The sequence below is a fragment of the Odocoileus virginianus genome, unplaced genomic scaffold (assembly GCF_023699985.2).
Source record: "Odocoileus virginianus isolate 20LAN1187 ecotype Illinois unplaced genomic scaffold, Ovbor_1.2 Unplaced_Contig_1, whole genome shotgun sequence".
Classification (NCBI taxonomy): Eukaryota; Metazoa; Chordata; class Mammalia; order Artiodactyla; family Cervidae; genus Odocoileus; species Odocoileus virginianus.
The window spans coordinates 1,697,348-1,714,907 of record NW_027224318.1 but is presented as its reverse complement, the minus strand read 5'-3'; the positions used below and the strand labels follow the sequence as shown (position 1 = coordinate 1,714,907).

Below are 17,560 nucleotides of genomic sequence, written 5' to 3'. Positions count from 1 at the left end.
AACAGTATCTACGAAAAGTTTTAGAGATCAACAGTTAAACTTCTCCACTGACTTGGTGACAAAAGAAAATATAAATTGGTGTCTGTTTTTTAGAGTTAAAATTAATGAGTTCATTTTCCTTTGGGCTTTCTTTGGTCTACAGTAATTTAAGCCAAAAGAAGTAAGAATGGAGGAACTCCATTTGTTTGAGCACCATCTCCTTTTTTTACATCACTTTGCTTTTTTTCCTTATAATAGGGTCTGTACCTTTTCAAATTTAACTGTTTGAAAAGTCTCTTGATCGCCTTCCCCTTTTTCTCTCAGGTGCTATATTTATTGATTCCTATCCTGTCCTTCTTTAGGGCAATGCTTAGGCTATCACTTCATAGGGGAACTTTCAGTGATGTCAGTGAGGAAACAAAGGCCCCAACATGAACTAGTATTGGGAGTAAAATGAATCAATAAGAGTTTTTTGAAAACCAAACAGGCTATTCTTGGGAGCAGCAATTCTATTATGTTAAAGAAAATAATCTTAACAGCCTCAGGGAAATAACATTCCCAAAGTCTTTATTTAGCAACCAAACACTTGATAAAATAGCCTTTCAGTTCTGGGTAGGCAAGATAGAAGACCAGATAGACCCAAGAAGAAAGGTAACCATGTTCTCAATATTGTTAAGCAAACCTTTATTTTGGACATTCTTTAGGACACTTTCTAAAGGACTTTGATAAATACTGTCTAAAAGTCTCCTTGTAACCTGTCAGCTTCTGGTACAGGAAAAACATTGTTAACCACTCCTTAACCACGTTTCCTGTTTCTATTTTCAATTTTATTGGGAATTTGTCAAAAGCACCCCTTCAGCAGCATCAGGAAAGACAATAAAATTAAAGTATTTATACTCTTGAGTTCAGAGAAGGAAATGGCAACCCACTTCAGTACTCTTGCCTGGAGAATCCCATGGACAGAGGAGCCTGGCGGGCTACAGTCCATGGGGTCATGAAGAGTTGGACATGACTGAAGCGACTTAGCACACACACACGCATTCTTGAGTTCTCTGCTATAGGTGGCAATTTAAAAAGTCCACAAGAATGGGAATTTTTCAGACAGATATAGCACAGTGAAAAATGCAATGCATATTGCAAATTTATCTCCCACTCCCTGAGTGAGGTGTACCTTCTACCTATTCTCCTTTTAGGGTTATATTCCTCCCTCCAAAAAATAAGAAGAAAGGAGCAAAGAAATTAAAGATGTGTCTTATAACCATTTTAATGGGTTTTCAATAAGAACAAAATATAAATTCTCATGTCAGACAGGACTGAAATGCAAGCATAATTGTAAATTAGAAATTTACCTGCTTGATGGCTGTAACAGTTATAACAAAAAAAAGTGGAAGTCCACTGGTAATTGGGCTAGTTGGTGTGTCTACTGTGACCTAGGTAAAGAAAGTAAATTGAGAGTAAAATGAGAAGAAGTCATTAACTTATATGCAGCATTTACATGCTACAAACATTTCAGACAAAAACGTAAATAAAACATACCCTGGTAGCAGCGTGAATGTTAACTTTCCTTAAAACAAAAGCAATCCATGTAGCCATTAGTTTAAGAAAATAGTTCTAAATTTAGGCTTAGTTTTCATGCCATCTTGGACTAACCCCTAGACTGAAATATATCCATTCATTTACCATCTGTCTGTTGAGCACCATTCTGTCAGCCTTTGTGCTATTATCAGCCAGGCTCTAGAGATGCTGCTTTATTTTAAACAAGATGGAGAAAAGTTCCTGCCCTCATAAGAGCTGGCAACTTATAGTGAAAACCAGACATTAAAACAAGTCACATTTGAAGAGTATATAGAAGTTAACTAGATGGAAGGGGGCTTCCTAGGCGCAGTGAGGCACATATACAAAGTCTCTATGGGAGGAGGGCATGTGTCACCTGTGATAAAATAAAGGAAGCCAGCTGCAAAAAAGCATGTGGTGTAACAAGAGGCTGGAGGGGAGACAGGGGCCAGACCTAGCAGGGCTCTCCAGACGAAAGTTCATTCTTTATCTCACAAACAGAGGAAAATAATTGAAGCTTTTAGGCAGGGAGAGGTCAGGTGAACAGAACCACATTCCAAAAAGGTCATTCTCATTGCTTTGTGGAAAATGGAATGGAAGGGAACAAAAGTGGAGGGAGGGAGTCCATTTAGGAGGCTAGTACACTCATCCAGGTAAGAGATGATGGCTTGGACAAGGGTGGTAGCAGCAAATAAAAAAGAAGTTCCAGAGGCATTTAGGAAGCAACACTGGTAAGGAATTTCTTTTAAGTGGTGGTTAAAAAACATCTCCCAAGTATCTGATTAACATGGCTAGGTAGATGTTGTCATTCATGGAAACAGGAAATCCTGAAAGAGAACTAGATTTGAGGGAAAGAGGATCATGAGGTCACTCTCCTTTAGCTCTGTGCCTTCTTGCACACACTGAGATATCAGTCTGGATTCCTCACCACATAAGCTCTCTAATCTTTCAAGTCTTAAAGTCACCTATCCTTTGAAGTTTTCTCAAGCTTCTCTTGGGTAGGAAAAAAAAATCATAACTTCCACTGTGTCCGCACAGCATTTTGCTCATACTAGTTTTATGACATTTACCACATTAAATTGAGTGGATACATGACTGTCTTTTTTGGCTAGAATGTAAAATTCCTTTTGGGTAGAAAAGGCAATCTTGATCTTTACTGTACCTGCTAAAATCTTTGTTATCTGGACCACTGCCTGGCACACAGGTGCTTGCTGAACTGAACTGGAAATGTGCTGCATGCCAAGTGGAATGACTGTGTGTATAATCTTCTACACAGTTTATTTATTCTATGCTATTCTGTAAGACATCTCACCATTGATCTAGAGGAGCTCCACCTCAAATGCCCCGTCATTCAAGACTGAAATTGGTTCTTCCCCATATTACAACCCAGACTGGTTTTAACTTGTAGGGCTAAATTGAATTATAGTACTATTTATTCAAAGTGGATAAACAGAAGCACTTAAGATCAGCAAGGCATTTGAGCAATTTTATTGGGATGTTTTTGCTTCACTTAAAACAATGAAATGAGAAAAAAAAATACCTTTAATGTAGTAAAATTTTCAAAGGGTAATTTTGGCAAGGGAAAGATTTTAATAGCTTATAGACTGAAAGATGGAAGATGCAATTTAAAATGTCTAAAATTTAAAACACAAAACATTAGTAGGAACACTGAGAAGCAAACCAATGTACAAGGATTTCATCCTTAAAGTAAATAAATGAGAAAAAGCAAAACTGGTGATCAAGAAGATAAGTGATAAATTTTCAATTAAACTGAAACTGGTGCTTAACAAAGTGAAACTATTAATTTGAACTATTTTCAGTTTTCACATATACCACTGTATATAAAAGTACACAATGCATGTCCATCTAAGATGAACAAAGATATGAAATCCATGAAAGTTTAAAAAAAGTAACAAAGTCTCAGTAAGTTTTCTAGTGAAAGAGCTACTTTAGAAACATATAAAATTGAGTAAGCTTAAAATATATTAGTACTTTAAAAAGTGTTATTATAATAAGCCATGAAACAACTTTTTAATCACAGGGCATTTTAAGGTTAGAAATGGATTGAAAATCTGCTTGAAGAAATGAAGTTTCTAATGGAGCTCTTACCTGTACAAGAAAAATGATAAGAAAATAAAAGTTTGCAATTCTTCTAAACTGTTCAAACAGATTCTTTGGGAGGAAATTCCAAAGTGTATACTATATGGGAGGAAAAAAAAAAGATTATTAGAAAGGAAACTTGAAAAAGATTCCAGATTATCACAATACTTTGAAAGTATGTTAAAACCCAAACCTCAAAGATGAATAAGTGGGTGCTTAGAGGTATAGCATATAAACACTCTGCAGGAGTGAAGTTTTCACTTGGAGCATCCTAACTGGGCCATGTGTCCTTCAGCTTTGCTTTCCCTGGCCCAATCTAAATTAGGTTCCCTGTTATCTGCTCTCACATCACCCTATACTTCCCTGGGATCACATGTTTCAGTGAATAATTATATGTGTGCATATTTTAATTAAAGTTTCTCCCTCAAGAGGCACTGAGATCTAAAAGGGCAGACTATTCATCTAGTCTTTTTATTACTTTTCTCCAACTCCTAGCACAGTGCCTGACATAAAGTAGACACTCAATAAATTAGTTGGATGAATGAATGAACTAATCAAATTAATTTTTCTGGCTGTGCTAAGCTTTGGAATCTTGATCATCATCACAGATAAAATTCTGTCCCTATCACTGCTTTCTACCTCCATGACAGCCTTGGTATACACATAACCTTAGGTCATAGACAGCTTACATTTTAATCAACAACATACCAACCTTGTACTTTGATAGCAGGTAGTGGGTAAAGGTTTCAATGCTAAATTGTACACGGGCAAGAGGAGAAAACTCTTGGGCCAGCTGTCAAATCACAAAGACTTTCTCACTGGTACCTTAAGCTCAAGGACCAGGGCATTTTAAAATCACCCAAAGTTGGATTTTCTAGATGTCTTAATAAAGACCAGAAACCAGAAAGAAAGAAATGTTTCTTAACCTAAAGATCTAAGTTTATACTTGCACGGTCTCCATGTTTGAGAAAATATTCATTATATTAGGTAAGGTGACTGAAAAAGCAAAGTTGCAGAGCATGATACAATAGATGGGGCTTCACTACTAACCTCCCTTTAAAAGGTGCACAGGCCCAAGGTTCAGGGAATCCCAAGAATAGAAAGATGAATGGAGGCAAATATATTCAGTGAAGCAGCTGCATTACAACCAACAGCCAACCTAGAAGGTTCTTCTCCCAGGGTTCATAGAAGTGCCTCAGGGAAGCCCATTCGACATGAAGTGCATACTTGTGTGTGGATGTGTATCACTTGGGAGAAGAGAGTCCACAGTTTTCAGATTCCCAAGGCAGCTTGTGACCAAAAAGAAAAGGGATCAAAACCACAGGTCCAGTCACTTTGAAGCTGCCCTAGATCAGCACTTAACTGTCCTGATGACTGAAGGTCAATTTTCTAAAACAACAAACTAAACTCCAACAGGCTAACAGCTGAGCTTCTGGCTCGTTGACCTTCTGTTCCTTAAGTAAAGGGTTTTAAATTAAACAAACAAACATTGGGACTGTGAGAGTCCTCTGTGGGGTGTGAACATGTCGAAGGGAACATTTTTGTTGTTGTTTCTAGGCCCCCACTGTTTCCCTCTGTTTTAACTTCCTAAATGAACTGCTTCCTTGAGGAACTCTGGTCAGTCTCTTGATAGGTAACTATTACTACATGCCCTCTTCTTTCCTGTATCAGATCATGAACTACTAAGAGGTCAGAGAACATATAAACATAAGCTCCCTTCCCTTCCATGCCTAGAACAGTGTTCAGCATGTAGAAGGTATACAAGAAATGTTGACTGAAACTTGTGTCTTGGCCATTTCCTCCACTGCTCTAACTAAAAAGTAAATTAAACTTCTTGTCTCTGTTATAATACAAATGCAATCTAGCATACATTATTTCAATGCAGACTAAGAGAAGCCTACTTTTAAATAGTGTTCTAACTAAAACTGAAATGGAATGAAACTGTATATACCAAGTTACTCAAATTGACTTGTTTACCTAAAAAGTGGACTCTCAGACTTAGTTGCTACAAACCAAAAATAATGTTAATTCACAGGAAGAAAATGTTTAGAGCATTTGTTTCATACATAATGTTGAACATGGACATTTTTTTGGTCAAAAGTCAGTTCTTTCTCAGAGAAGTCAGTAAGTGGATCTTCTATACTATCTTAACATGCAAGCCTAAACTAAAAAAGCAACCCTGACATCTAGAACACATTTTAAAAGTTTCTTGGTGCCTCAGACAGTAAAGCGTCTGCACGCAATGAGGGAGACGGGGTTTAATCCCTGAGTTGGGAAGATCCCCTGGAGAAGGAAATGGCAACCCACTCCAGTACCCTTGCCTGGAAAATCCCATGGACAGAGGAGCCTGGTAGGCTACAGTCCATGGAGTCGCAAAGAGTCGGACACAACTGAGCAACTTCACTTTCACTTTCTTCAAAGTTTCTTCAGAAAAATGCCAGCTTCCCAAGTATGTGCAATGCATTTTCATTTTCCCTATAGTGAATTAAACAACTGTATACAACTGTGGCCTTTGAGTGAAACAACTGTGGGTCACTCGCTCACACATCTATCATCTAATTTAATTTGAAATCAAAACCTTGCAACTTTGATAAATAACTTTCCTAATTTAAAGGAGAGAATATGAAGGGAATCTCAGTTTTGAGAATCTATTAAATTGAAAATTTTAAACAAAAGGAAACTTTAGAACACTACTTGTTTTTACCCAAAGTCCAAAATTTTTCCAATTTAGCCTTTAAAATGCTGATGGGAAAGCTAAAGCTCCAAATAACTTGTTCTAATATTTCTGTGCATGATGAGAAAAGGGATAGCAGCTAAAATGAAGTAGTTAACTATGTAAAGTGGCAAAGTCAACAACCGGTTGTGAAGGAGCACTGACTTTTCTTACTACTGGCATTTGAATGCGATATAACAAAATAACCATACTTGAAGATTAGTTGTAAATAAGCATCTGGTTGTAAATAAGCAAAACTCTAGGTTGAATAACTGTTCACTTTGCTAAATGACTGTATCCACGTGATTATCAACTCTCCTTGATGTAGGCAGTAAATCCAATTTTGAGCATCACAGCAGCCTACTTTCATTTTCATTACCAATGTCAAGCAGAACTTTCTGCTTTTTCAAAGTATCACTCTTTCTACCATAAATTCAGAACAGCAAAAGGAGTTAGCAAGACAGTGCTACATTAGGATTTAGTAACTTGAGCTTAAAGGGCACCTTCAGGGAGTTTGATAAGATGTAAAAGACATGTCTAAGAAATTCTACTGATGCTTTTGATTTTTAAAATGAGAGAAAATGCTAGTGTAATTTTAGTCTTGAAACTTTAATACATTCTTTCACATAGGAGAAGTTAAGTTTAACCTTGGGCATAGCTTCAAAGAGTTAGGAGGAGCTCCCTGAATCTTATCCCACTGAAGGGCTCAAGACAAGGCTCAGAAGTTTTAAATGAAAAACAAAAATGTAGAACAGAGAAAAATGATGGAACCTAAGATCTTAAAGATCTAGTTTCTTTTGCTGCAGAAGGGAATTTCCAAGTTTTGTACCAGCTACAAAATTCTAGTGATTCCCAAAGGTCCCTGCTGAGTGCAGGAAGGCCAAAGAGAACAAGTTTTTCTAAACAAAGTATTTGTGCATCCCCAAAGAAAAGGTTGCTAATTTTGTAAGTTAATAAAACTTAATTTTTATCAAAGTGTTATTTTCAGTGTTCCTGTATTAACAGGACTTATTCCCAGTGATATTACATTACTGATGGCATCTGTAAACAAACAAAAGGCAGCCAACTGAGAAAGTTATTTTTATTATCGAATAGTTTAGAAAGGAAATCAACACTTGCTACAAGTGTTATACATTTCTTCAATTAAAAGTGTTGTAGATTTCTTCAATTAAAAGATTCTGGTGCAAATACCATCAGCCAAAGGGCAATGTGAGGAAGAGAAAGTCAAATTATGAAACATTTTTCTCTCCAAACTGGACTTGAAGGCTTTTTTTTTAAAGTAATCGCTTTGCATATTTGAAACACAGGAGACTGAGGAAATCAATACTACTGCTTAGGACTGCAGCAATAATAATAATAATAATCACAAAAACATAAATAACAATAGCAGTTACCATCTGAGTTGTTACTGCATGCCAAGCACAGTGCTTTAATGTTTTCTGTGAATTACTTTATCTGCACGACAATCCTGTGAGATAAGTAGTTAATAGTTCCATTTTACAGATAAGAAAATGGGGACACAGGAAGGTTATATAACTTCAAATACAGATCTCCTGTTTATAAGGGTGAAGCTCTTTACCACTACACTATATGCTGTTCCCTTATAACTATTTATTGAACTAAAATTTCATTCCTTTTGTGAAGTCAGTCTACTGTCAATTCCTCTTTTCCTGCTCTATAGCTGTTATGAAAAACAGATCAGTTAATAAGCAGTTAACTAGACAAACTGTAAAAATAAAATATCTACAAAGAAAACAATGTGTTAGTCTATCAATGTAGACACATTCACTATTGTGGTTTCTAAAACACACACATACATACTGTATATGCAAATATGTTTAGAACCAGTTTGTATTTGCCCATGAATTCCTTATTATTTAAATAATATCCTATTGCATTATTTTGACTACTGGCAAAACTGAAGTTAAAATATGAAAAATATTCTATGAAATATAAAAACAGTTGAGAATTAACTGAGTTTTATATGTTCCTTTAATATGCAAAAATACATGGTATATTACAACAAGTGGATTGTCACTAGCTCAGTGAAAAGTCACTTGACTATCGGTGTGTCACTTTACCATTTTCCACATAAAGTACTACGGGGAACAATAATTCCCTAAAAGTAAAGGAGAGAAAACTGAGGGAGGAACCCGAATAGCACAATGATATGAAAACAGCTCTTTATTCAGAGCCACTATATCTTATAAAGCAGTTCTTGTTCCTGGCTTTATCACTAACGCTGCTTCATGACCATGGCACTAACTTAAGTTCTTTGGGTTTGCTTTCTCCATCTATAAAGTCAGGGAGTTGAACAGGAGGATCTCTTAGGATGTTTCAGTTCTATATTAAGTTCATGATTCTGAGCCAAAGGACTACTATTGACTGTTTTCTTGAATACTAAGGGTGAGTCACAATTTTAAGTGAAAGAACTATTCACTATCTTGGGCACAGGTACAGAAACTTCTAGCTGACAATAAATTTCTGCCACAAGGTTAAAGATTAACAAGAAACAGACATTTAAACTCAGAGTGTTCTATAGTCTAATGGATCTGCTCATTAGGTAACACAGTTTTCAATCACTCTATCCATATTTTACATGCTACTCTCCCAGCTAAGTACAATCTATCTGCATTATATCACTACCCAAACAGAAGTCACATGTTTGAAAATTAAAACGTTAAATTTGCAAAGTAAGGGTATAACTTTGTGTTTCAGATCCTCGGTGTTTGTCAACATGCAATGAACCAATTGTCACCAACATTTGAGGTCTACCTTATTATGCTGCATGAAGAAGCGAGGAAAATTACCAAGATCTGTGCCATACTAGAAGATACAGCAGTCTCTAGATGGTGCCAGCCATCTAGCACCTAGCACCTAGCACCTAACCTCCTCAGTCAAGGGGAAAGATTAGCAAACTAATACTTGTAGATTGATGACTACTGGGTACTATGTGTTATAAAGAATGCTTTCATGTATGGAACATAAGCTCCATTTCACTAATGAGGACATTCAGACTGAGAGATTAATTTGCCCAAAGTCACACAGCTAGTAAATGATCAGACCAGGATTTAAACAGGTCTTCAGGCCACTTCTTTTAGCATTACACAATGCTAAATAAAGTAAGATGATTATTCAAATGGTAACACAGCTATCATGATTGAACCCTTAACTGTTCAAGCAGTGCACAGAACAGCATGTACCCTTTAGGACCCAGGAGTGTACTTGAGAAGCTCTGCAATGCAACAGAAAGAGAGAGAAATGTCACTCTAAACACCCTCTGGAAGAATGTAAATTATTTACAACCCAGTCCATCCATACAAGGGCAATTCAGGAAGCTTTGGGCAAGTAAATAATTCTACTTTTAGCACACTTTAAGGCTTAAAGTCATACATATAATCAACAGGCATGGTGAATCATAATGGAGGGCAAGGAAACACTCTTTCAGCTATAACGAGACAAAGTGATACTTTTAAAGAAACTGCCTTTTGGTGGAGTAACTACTACAGTTGGTCTATGATTGGTACAAATGCGCATTCAGGAATGCATATATAAATGTTTCAGCTTACAGCATAAATAAAAATAAGTGTTATTTGGCTTACTATATGAACATCTATTGAGTTAAAAAAACAACTTACCTTAGATGAAACTATTCTATTATCACAAAATTTTTGTGCAATGTATGCTTCAGTTTCTGAAACGGGATGATTGCCAACAAATACTGTGCGTGTACCAACTCGCTTCTCTTCTCCAGCACACTGACCAAGAGAAAGGAAAACAGATCAGTTTTTCATCACATTTCTCTGTGCGTCTACCGAGCACAGAATTCTTGTCTAAGTGTCTAAGCATGTTTGGCTACTGTCTAAAGAGAGAATAGTAGGGAGAGTAGAAACCTTGTTAGTAAATTCAAACTCCACTGTTAGTAAAAGTTTTGTTTAGGCCAACTGCTCTGAGGCCAACATCGCGATCCTAAATGTTTAAAATTGAAGTATCCTAGAGAAACAGTATTTTTACTGCCAAGCATTTTCTTTCATCTACAGGATCTCAACCATTACTGTCACAGCAACACACTAATTCAGAAAAGGTCAGATTGGAAATATTTAATTTATTACACAAGAAGTGTTGAAGACAACCTTGCAAATTTCATTATCAGACAGCAGAAAGCAGAATGCAAAATTCTTATAAACTGAAAATAATTGCTTATAGACAGGAATATAGAATGGCTGCCTCTATTAATGGAGTGATCAACTATTTCTAGAGAGAAAAGTTGCAATTCTTTGGCTTTTCAAGGAAAGATATTCTTTTGTGATCTCTCAGAACTTATTGTCAAAAAATCCCATTTCACCCAACATAACTCTAATGCCCATTCTGTATTTTTAAAAAGTAGATTCATTGAATCTAGAAGCTACAAGATTCAGGTCCATTTTTACCTCATAGTTTTACTTCACTGAGGCTTCACTCTGTTTTCTCATCTTAAATCAGGCTAATATACTTTCTTATATAAATCTAAAATAGTCTCTTTTTAAAGTTTTTAAATTAATTTATTTATTTTAATTGGAGGATAACTACTTTACAATATTGTGATGGGTTTTGCCATACATCAACATGAATCAGCCACAGGTGCACATGTGTCCCCCCATCCTGAACCCCCCCGACTCCCCTCCCCACCCTATCCTTCTGGGTTGTCTCAGCGTACTGGGTTTGGGTGCCCTGCTTCATGTATTGAATTTGTACTGGTCATCTGTTTCAACATACGTGTTTCAATGCTATTCTCTCAAATCATCCCACCCTTGCCTTCTCCCAGAGTCCTGCAAGTCTGTTCTTTACATCTGTGTCCGTTTTGCTGCTCTGCACATAGGATCGTCGTTACTATCTTTCTAAGTGGAATAGTCTCTTTTGATGGCACTGTTTTCACATGTTTGAGACAACCATTTATTTAAGTCAAAGGAAGTATGATAGAAACCAATATCCACTTATATATTTCCTTATTTTTTAAAAAAGAGCATAATTCCACAACCTAAAATGTTTTAAAGTAAGTAGCCACAAAGATTTCTGTTCAATGATCTATTTAAAGGTCAAAGATATAACTCTCTACCCCTGAAATGTCATTTTAAGCAAGACTCTTTAGAGGTTGCAAAGTTACCCAAATGTCAGTGTTTTGGTGTATTCCAGTCTGAACTTCTGTACCTCAAACAGATATAGGGAAAATAATTTTTCAGATTGAAAAAAAAAATTACTCTAAAATATGGTAAGACCTCTTGCTTCACTGTGGGCTTCCCTGGTGGCTCAGAGGTTAAAGCGTCTGCCTGGAATGCGGGAGACCCGGGTTCAATCCCTGAGTTGGGAAGATCCCCTGGAGAAGGAAATGGCAACCCACTCCAGTACTCTTGCCTGGAGAATCCCATGGAGGAGGAGCCTGGTAGGCTACAGTCCATGGGGTCGCAAAGAGTCAGACATGACTGAGTGACTTCACTTTCACTTGCTTCACCATCTTCATTTGACGTTTATTAAGTAATTATTTAGTGGGGTATGGCCTCCAAAATCAATAGGGAATCACTGGAAAAGTGAGATAAACTGAAGTAGGAGAGATTTAGGCTGTATATAAGTGATAACTACTGGAAATATACTCTGGTATGGGCTAAGGGAGCTTGTGGGAATTCAATCTATGGCAATCTGGAAAAAGTCACAAAGTCATCAATGCTTGACAATTGCTATTCAGCTGCCTGCCCCAAGACAGGGCATTACAACAACTGACTGTACAAGGTCCTTCGCATGCTAAGGGTCAGTGATTAACACATAAATTTTCAAACAGTTCCTGGAAACAAGTAAACAATCCCTTTGCCAGAATGGTAACTATATACATTTTGATTTAGGGACTGACTGTTTGCAACTGTAATACAAAGGGTCTGAACACAGAAGAGCACTACATTTCCCATAATAGCCATTTTGCAAAAAGTAAATACACCTTCTTAAAAGTATAGTTTACTCTGTTCCCCTTCCGTAGCTTTCTGTTGCAAGTTACAGTCCCACTATAGTCTCTACAACAGACCAGAAATTGTCAAGTCCATACACACATTACAATTTAAATTCTTTCATTTAATAGCCACATGGCTATCTAGTTTTTCAAAGAAGTGGCTATAGAGTAAATAAGCAAGAACCACTTTTCGCGAAGAGGAATGAGGTAGAAGACCAGTGAAGCAGGATGCTTCCTGCACTGCCAGTACAGGTTGTTTTCCTCAGTTAACAGTGGCCACAGATTAACTTAAAACCAAACTGAACTAGCACTACCCCAATTCTGAATTGTCTTTGACTTTCTTCTGTGGCAGATAACTTTCCAAAGAACAAAAGGAAGGTACAAGCATAAAGCAATTTTTCAGGCACATGATGTTTTTATGAATTTTGCATTTGTATAGCATTTATAGTTTTACTAAGAGCTTTCCCTATACTTCATCTCTGATTTCTTTCAAGTGACCTCTATCTCCATTAAATAGGAGAAAATGGATTGAAATTGCTGTGCAGGTTTGGGGAGGGAGAGAAGGGATGGGAGATCCAGACAATGATCATTGTTAGATGAGGAAATCAGAGCCTGAGAGAAGTTGTAGAATGTATGCTCCTGAGGATTTTACAAAAAAGGGCAAAGTCTCCTCAGGTCAGGTGGGTTGAAGTTTGGAGCTGCCTGAGGACTGGGGCTGGGGTGGGGTGAAATAGATGACTTTTCCATGTCTGTCAACCTAAAAATCTAATGAACCTGAAATTTCTGGTAGAATTTGTTTCAACTCTGTAATGCTGCTTGGTTCACATAAAAATGGCAAAGCTGACTGTATGTGTAAATTCACTGTAATTTTCCACTTCTGCCAATGTAGTGTTAAAACAGTGGTTTTAGCTCCTGTGATTTTGAATAATGTAGGTGCCTTAGCCAAGGGAGAGAAACTCTAAGTAGGAATTATAAAAAAAAAAAATCCTGTTTGGATGGCACACAATGTAGTCTAGAGTGGGAGTGTATGATTCCTGCCACTTTGTAATGAATTTTAATTAGGAGTCCATCCTGTGTAGAAGTGCTTCCCATGCAAATGTCCTTAGGAATGGCATTTATTAAAATTGAAATGAGTTGGCACCAATTCTATTTTAATGAGATATCATACACACTACAATTAAAAGGGTGGAAAATATTTAAAAGTATACTTATAGTGTATGAATTAACATAGAAGTCAATTTAATTTTCTTATTCATGATAAAAATCACCCTTTTGTACTCCTGAATTATAAACTGAATCCTGTGTTAAAAAACAAACAAACAAACAAAAAACTCCAATAATTTATTCAAGACATAGTCTCTCAGTGAACATCAGAGTAGGGCTTCCCTGATGGCCCAGTGGTTGAGAAACTGCCTGCCGATGCAGGGCACGCAGGTTTGCTCCCTGGTCCGTGAAGACCCCACACCCTGCAGAGCAGCTAGGCCCGGGCACCGTAACTACCGAGCCCACACATCCCAACCACTTACCTCCGACCCTGCAGCCTGTGCCCCCAATGCGAGGGGCCACCCCAACGAGCAGCCTCAAGTGCTGCAACTAGAGAGGAGCCTCCACTCACCGCGACTAGAGAAAGGTCCATACAGAGCAAAAAATAAGAGAGCTAAATAAATCTTCAACAACAACAACGGCAAAAACCGAGAGTAAAATGGTAATGTTATTCAACTAGTACCATCTTAAAATCCTATGCCTTTGCTAGTCATAAACAAACAAAAGCTGCTGGAAGTATTATTTGTTTCTCGATTGTCTCTAGACCAGTGACTCAATAAGAACTGAGGGAAAACAGAGAACGCAACACAAGACTGTCATCATGAAAGCTAGCACAGTTTCTAAAACACAGCTCACCTCTCCATCCATTCCACATATTGGCACACTTGAATTTATCCCTCAGTCATAGACCAGTGGTTCTTAAGTCTGGCCATACATTGGCTTTAAACATAATACCAGTGGCTGGGTCTTTTTATTTAATTTTTCTAGAAGCTCCCCAGGTGACAGTTCTAATTTGCAGTCAGGACTGAGAATTACTGCTACAGAACCTCACTCTTTGAATTAATGATTGACCTTAATGAACATCCTACAAGTTTTTAGTATACCAGGCATGATGCTACACTTCTAAAGCAATCAAAATAATTTAAATAATTAGCTTTTCAAAGGACAAAAAATACAAATAACCATCAAGTAGCAACCCTTCCAAACATTTTAAGCTGCTCACAAAATGAGATTCTTCGTCAATACTCATTTTGCATGTATCTACTACCCATTGATCATTCAGATCACTGATAATGAAAATTACAGGCCCTGAAAACATGCAAAGCTACTCGGGTTATCAGCAAATAATCAATAATGTAATCTCCAACAATCACAGCATTACTTTTATTGATCATCAAACTGCTCTCTGTGAGTTGCTAAAGCAAGCAAGAGGACATCTCTCCTTATCAGTGGGTTCCACATCTGTGGATTCCAGCAACTTGAGATTGAAAATATTTCACGGGTGGGGGAAGATCCAGAAATTCCAAAAAGCAAAACTTGAATTTGTCATGCACCTAAAAACTACTTACATAGCATTTGCATTGTACTAGGTATTGTAAATAATCTAGAGATGATTTAAATTATATGGGAGATGTATATAGCTTACATGAAAATACTATGCCATTTTACAGGACTCAAGCATCTGAGGGTCCTGAAATCAATCCCCTGCAGACACTGAAGGATGACTATATTTACTCTCTGAACAAAAATTCCTTATTAATAATCTGAACACTTGGCAATGATTTAAAACTATTCTCCACATTCCAGCCCCAAAGCTATTTTTTTCTCTGAAGCACTGGTATTTTTAAACAGTATAATCAGTCTTTAAAAGGCCAAACAAATTCATGAAAGGTAGAGCATTTCATGAAAATTTCAGCATTTCTATACTAAAGTTGGAAAAGTGAAAGTCGCTCAGTAGTGTCTGACTCTTTGTGACCCTGTGGACTGTACAGTCCATGGAATTCTCAAGTCCAGATGCTGGATTATGGGTGGCCTTTCCCTTCTCCAGGGGATCTTCCCAACCCAGGAGTCAAACCCAAGTCTCCCACATTGCAGACCGATTCTTTACCAGCTGAGCCACAAGGGAAGTCAAGAATACTGGAGTGGGGAGTGGGTAGCCTATCCCTTCTCCAGGGGATCTTCCCAACCCAGGAATTGAACAGGGGTCTCCTGTATTGCAAGCGGATTTTTTACCAACTGAGCTATGAGAGAAGCCCACTAAGGGTGGAAGTTTTGCACAAGGTTAGAAGCACTCCAGTGCCAGGCAACATTTCCGGTGTCTTAAGCTTCCTGGTCCGGAGAAGGCAATGGCAACCCACTCCAATACTCTTGCCTGGAAAATCCCATGGGCAGAGGAGCCTGGTGGGCTGCAGTCCATGGGGTCGCGAAGAGTCAGACACGACTGAGTGACTTCACTTTCACTTTTCACTTTCATGCATTGGAGAAGGAAATGGCAACCCACTCCAGTGTTCTTGCCTGGAGAATCCCAGGGATGGTGGAGCCTGGTGGGCTGCTGTCTATGGGGTCGCACAGAGTCGGATACAACTGAAGCGACTTAGCAGCAGCAGCAAGCTTCCTGGTTAGGATTGCTACAATGAATTCAGTGGTCAAATTGCTAAGGCTTCTAAGCCCATCCCATTATAACAAGCCAAGAATAGCCTTCATGCCTAATTTACAGTCCTAACTCTAAATCGAGTCTTAAAAATTGCACTTTTCTGATTTTGCTTTTCCTGCATCTTCGTAAGTGATGAAGCTGTCTCTCCTTTGCTAGAGGAAGTGAAGCAAGATTGAGCCAGGGCATTTTGTCTTCTTGCCTTTAAAGCTTAATTACGGTTATATTAATCAATACTCTCAAACACCTGAGCAAAACAACTGAATATCCAAAGTACAGCCCTATAGAACAGACTTGTGGACTCTGTGGGAGAAGGCGAGGGTGGGATGTTTCAAGAGAACAGCATCGAAACATGTATATTATCTAGGGTGAAACAGATCACCAGCCCAGGTTGGATGCATGAGACAAGTGCTCGGGCCTGGTGCACTGGGAAGACCCAGAGGGATCGGGTGGAGAGGGAGGTGGGAGGGGGGACTGGGATGGGGAATACATGTAAATCCATGGCTAATTCATTTCAATGTATGACAAAAACCACTGCAATGTTGTAAAGTAATTAGCCTCCAACTAATAAAAATAAATGGAAAAAAAAAAAAAACCAAAGTATATCCCTAGGCATGCAGGTAATCTCTAGGCAGGCATTACCCGATGGCAGCACATTTAATTGAATAGAAACTCCTATAGGAAAAGGATATTAAGTGCCAGAAAAACACTTCAATCAGCAAGTATAAAGCTTAGGAAAAAGCAGTGACCGTGAGGACTTGGGTAAGAACAACGCCATGTTTGGAAGCTCAAGGTAAAGCTTTCATTATCTAAATGTGATCCACTGAGCAGTTTAATTTCGCCAGGAACAATCAATTCTAAGTGTTCCCTCTGTGATCCTTTTCCTCACCATGCTCTCACCCCAAGGACCTCAGGGCTACAGAAACGGGGTTCTGAAGAAGAAATGCAGCAAGTTTCTCACAGGGTAGCTATTAGGGTCGACAGATCGAAAGTGCTATAAGCCTTTAGTGATTCAGGAGTCTAACAGGAATTTTTTAAAAATAATTCAGAGATTCTTCCATTTATAGAACATAACCTGAGACAAAATTCAAGCTGGGGTTCAGGAACTCCACTTTTTTTTTAGTAACAGCATCTCTCCTAAGGCAAACTTAACTCGAGATGAACTGGACGCATCTACAAGGCCTCAGAAGTGACTTTTCACTTTCACTACACGTGTCTATACACCACCATGCATTCCCAACACTTAACCAGAAGTTAATAATCAATGCTGAAGCTGAAACTCCAATACTTTGGCCACCTCATGCGGAGAGTTGACTCATTGGAAAAGACCCTGATGCTGGGAGGGATTGGAGGCAGGAGAAGGGGACGACAGAGGATGAGGTGGTTGGATGGCATCACCGACTCGATGGACATGAGTTTGAGTAAACTCCGGGAGCTGGTGATGGACAGGGAGGCCTGGCATGCTGCGATCATGGGGTCACAAAGAGTCGGAGATGACTGAGCAACTGAACTGAACTGAACTGAATAATCAACAGGGAGGTACACA

General features: G+C 38.2%; 1 protein-coding gene across 7 annotated transcripts in view; it reads right to left on the bottom strand.

Annotated features, from left to right (window-relative positions):
* Positions 1-17,560, bottom strand: part of ATP11C (ATPase phospholipid transporting 11C) — a 166,031-nt gene that overhangs the window by 83,671 nt on the left and 64,800 nt on the right. For all 7 annotated transcript variants that reach the window (XM_070463261.1, XM_070463265.1, XM_070463262.1 and 4 more), the window contains exons 2-4: positions 9,985-10,104; positions 3,643-3,732; positions 1,329-1,409 (exon numbers count right to left, since the gene is read on the bottom strand). In XM_070463261.1, coding sequence (XP_070319362.1) covers positions 1,329-1,409; positions 3,643-3,732; positions 9,985-10,104 — 291 coding nt within the window. The remainder of the gene's footprint in view (positions 1-1,328; positions 1,410-3,642; positions 3,733-9,984; positions 10,105-17,560) is intronic.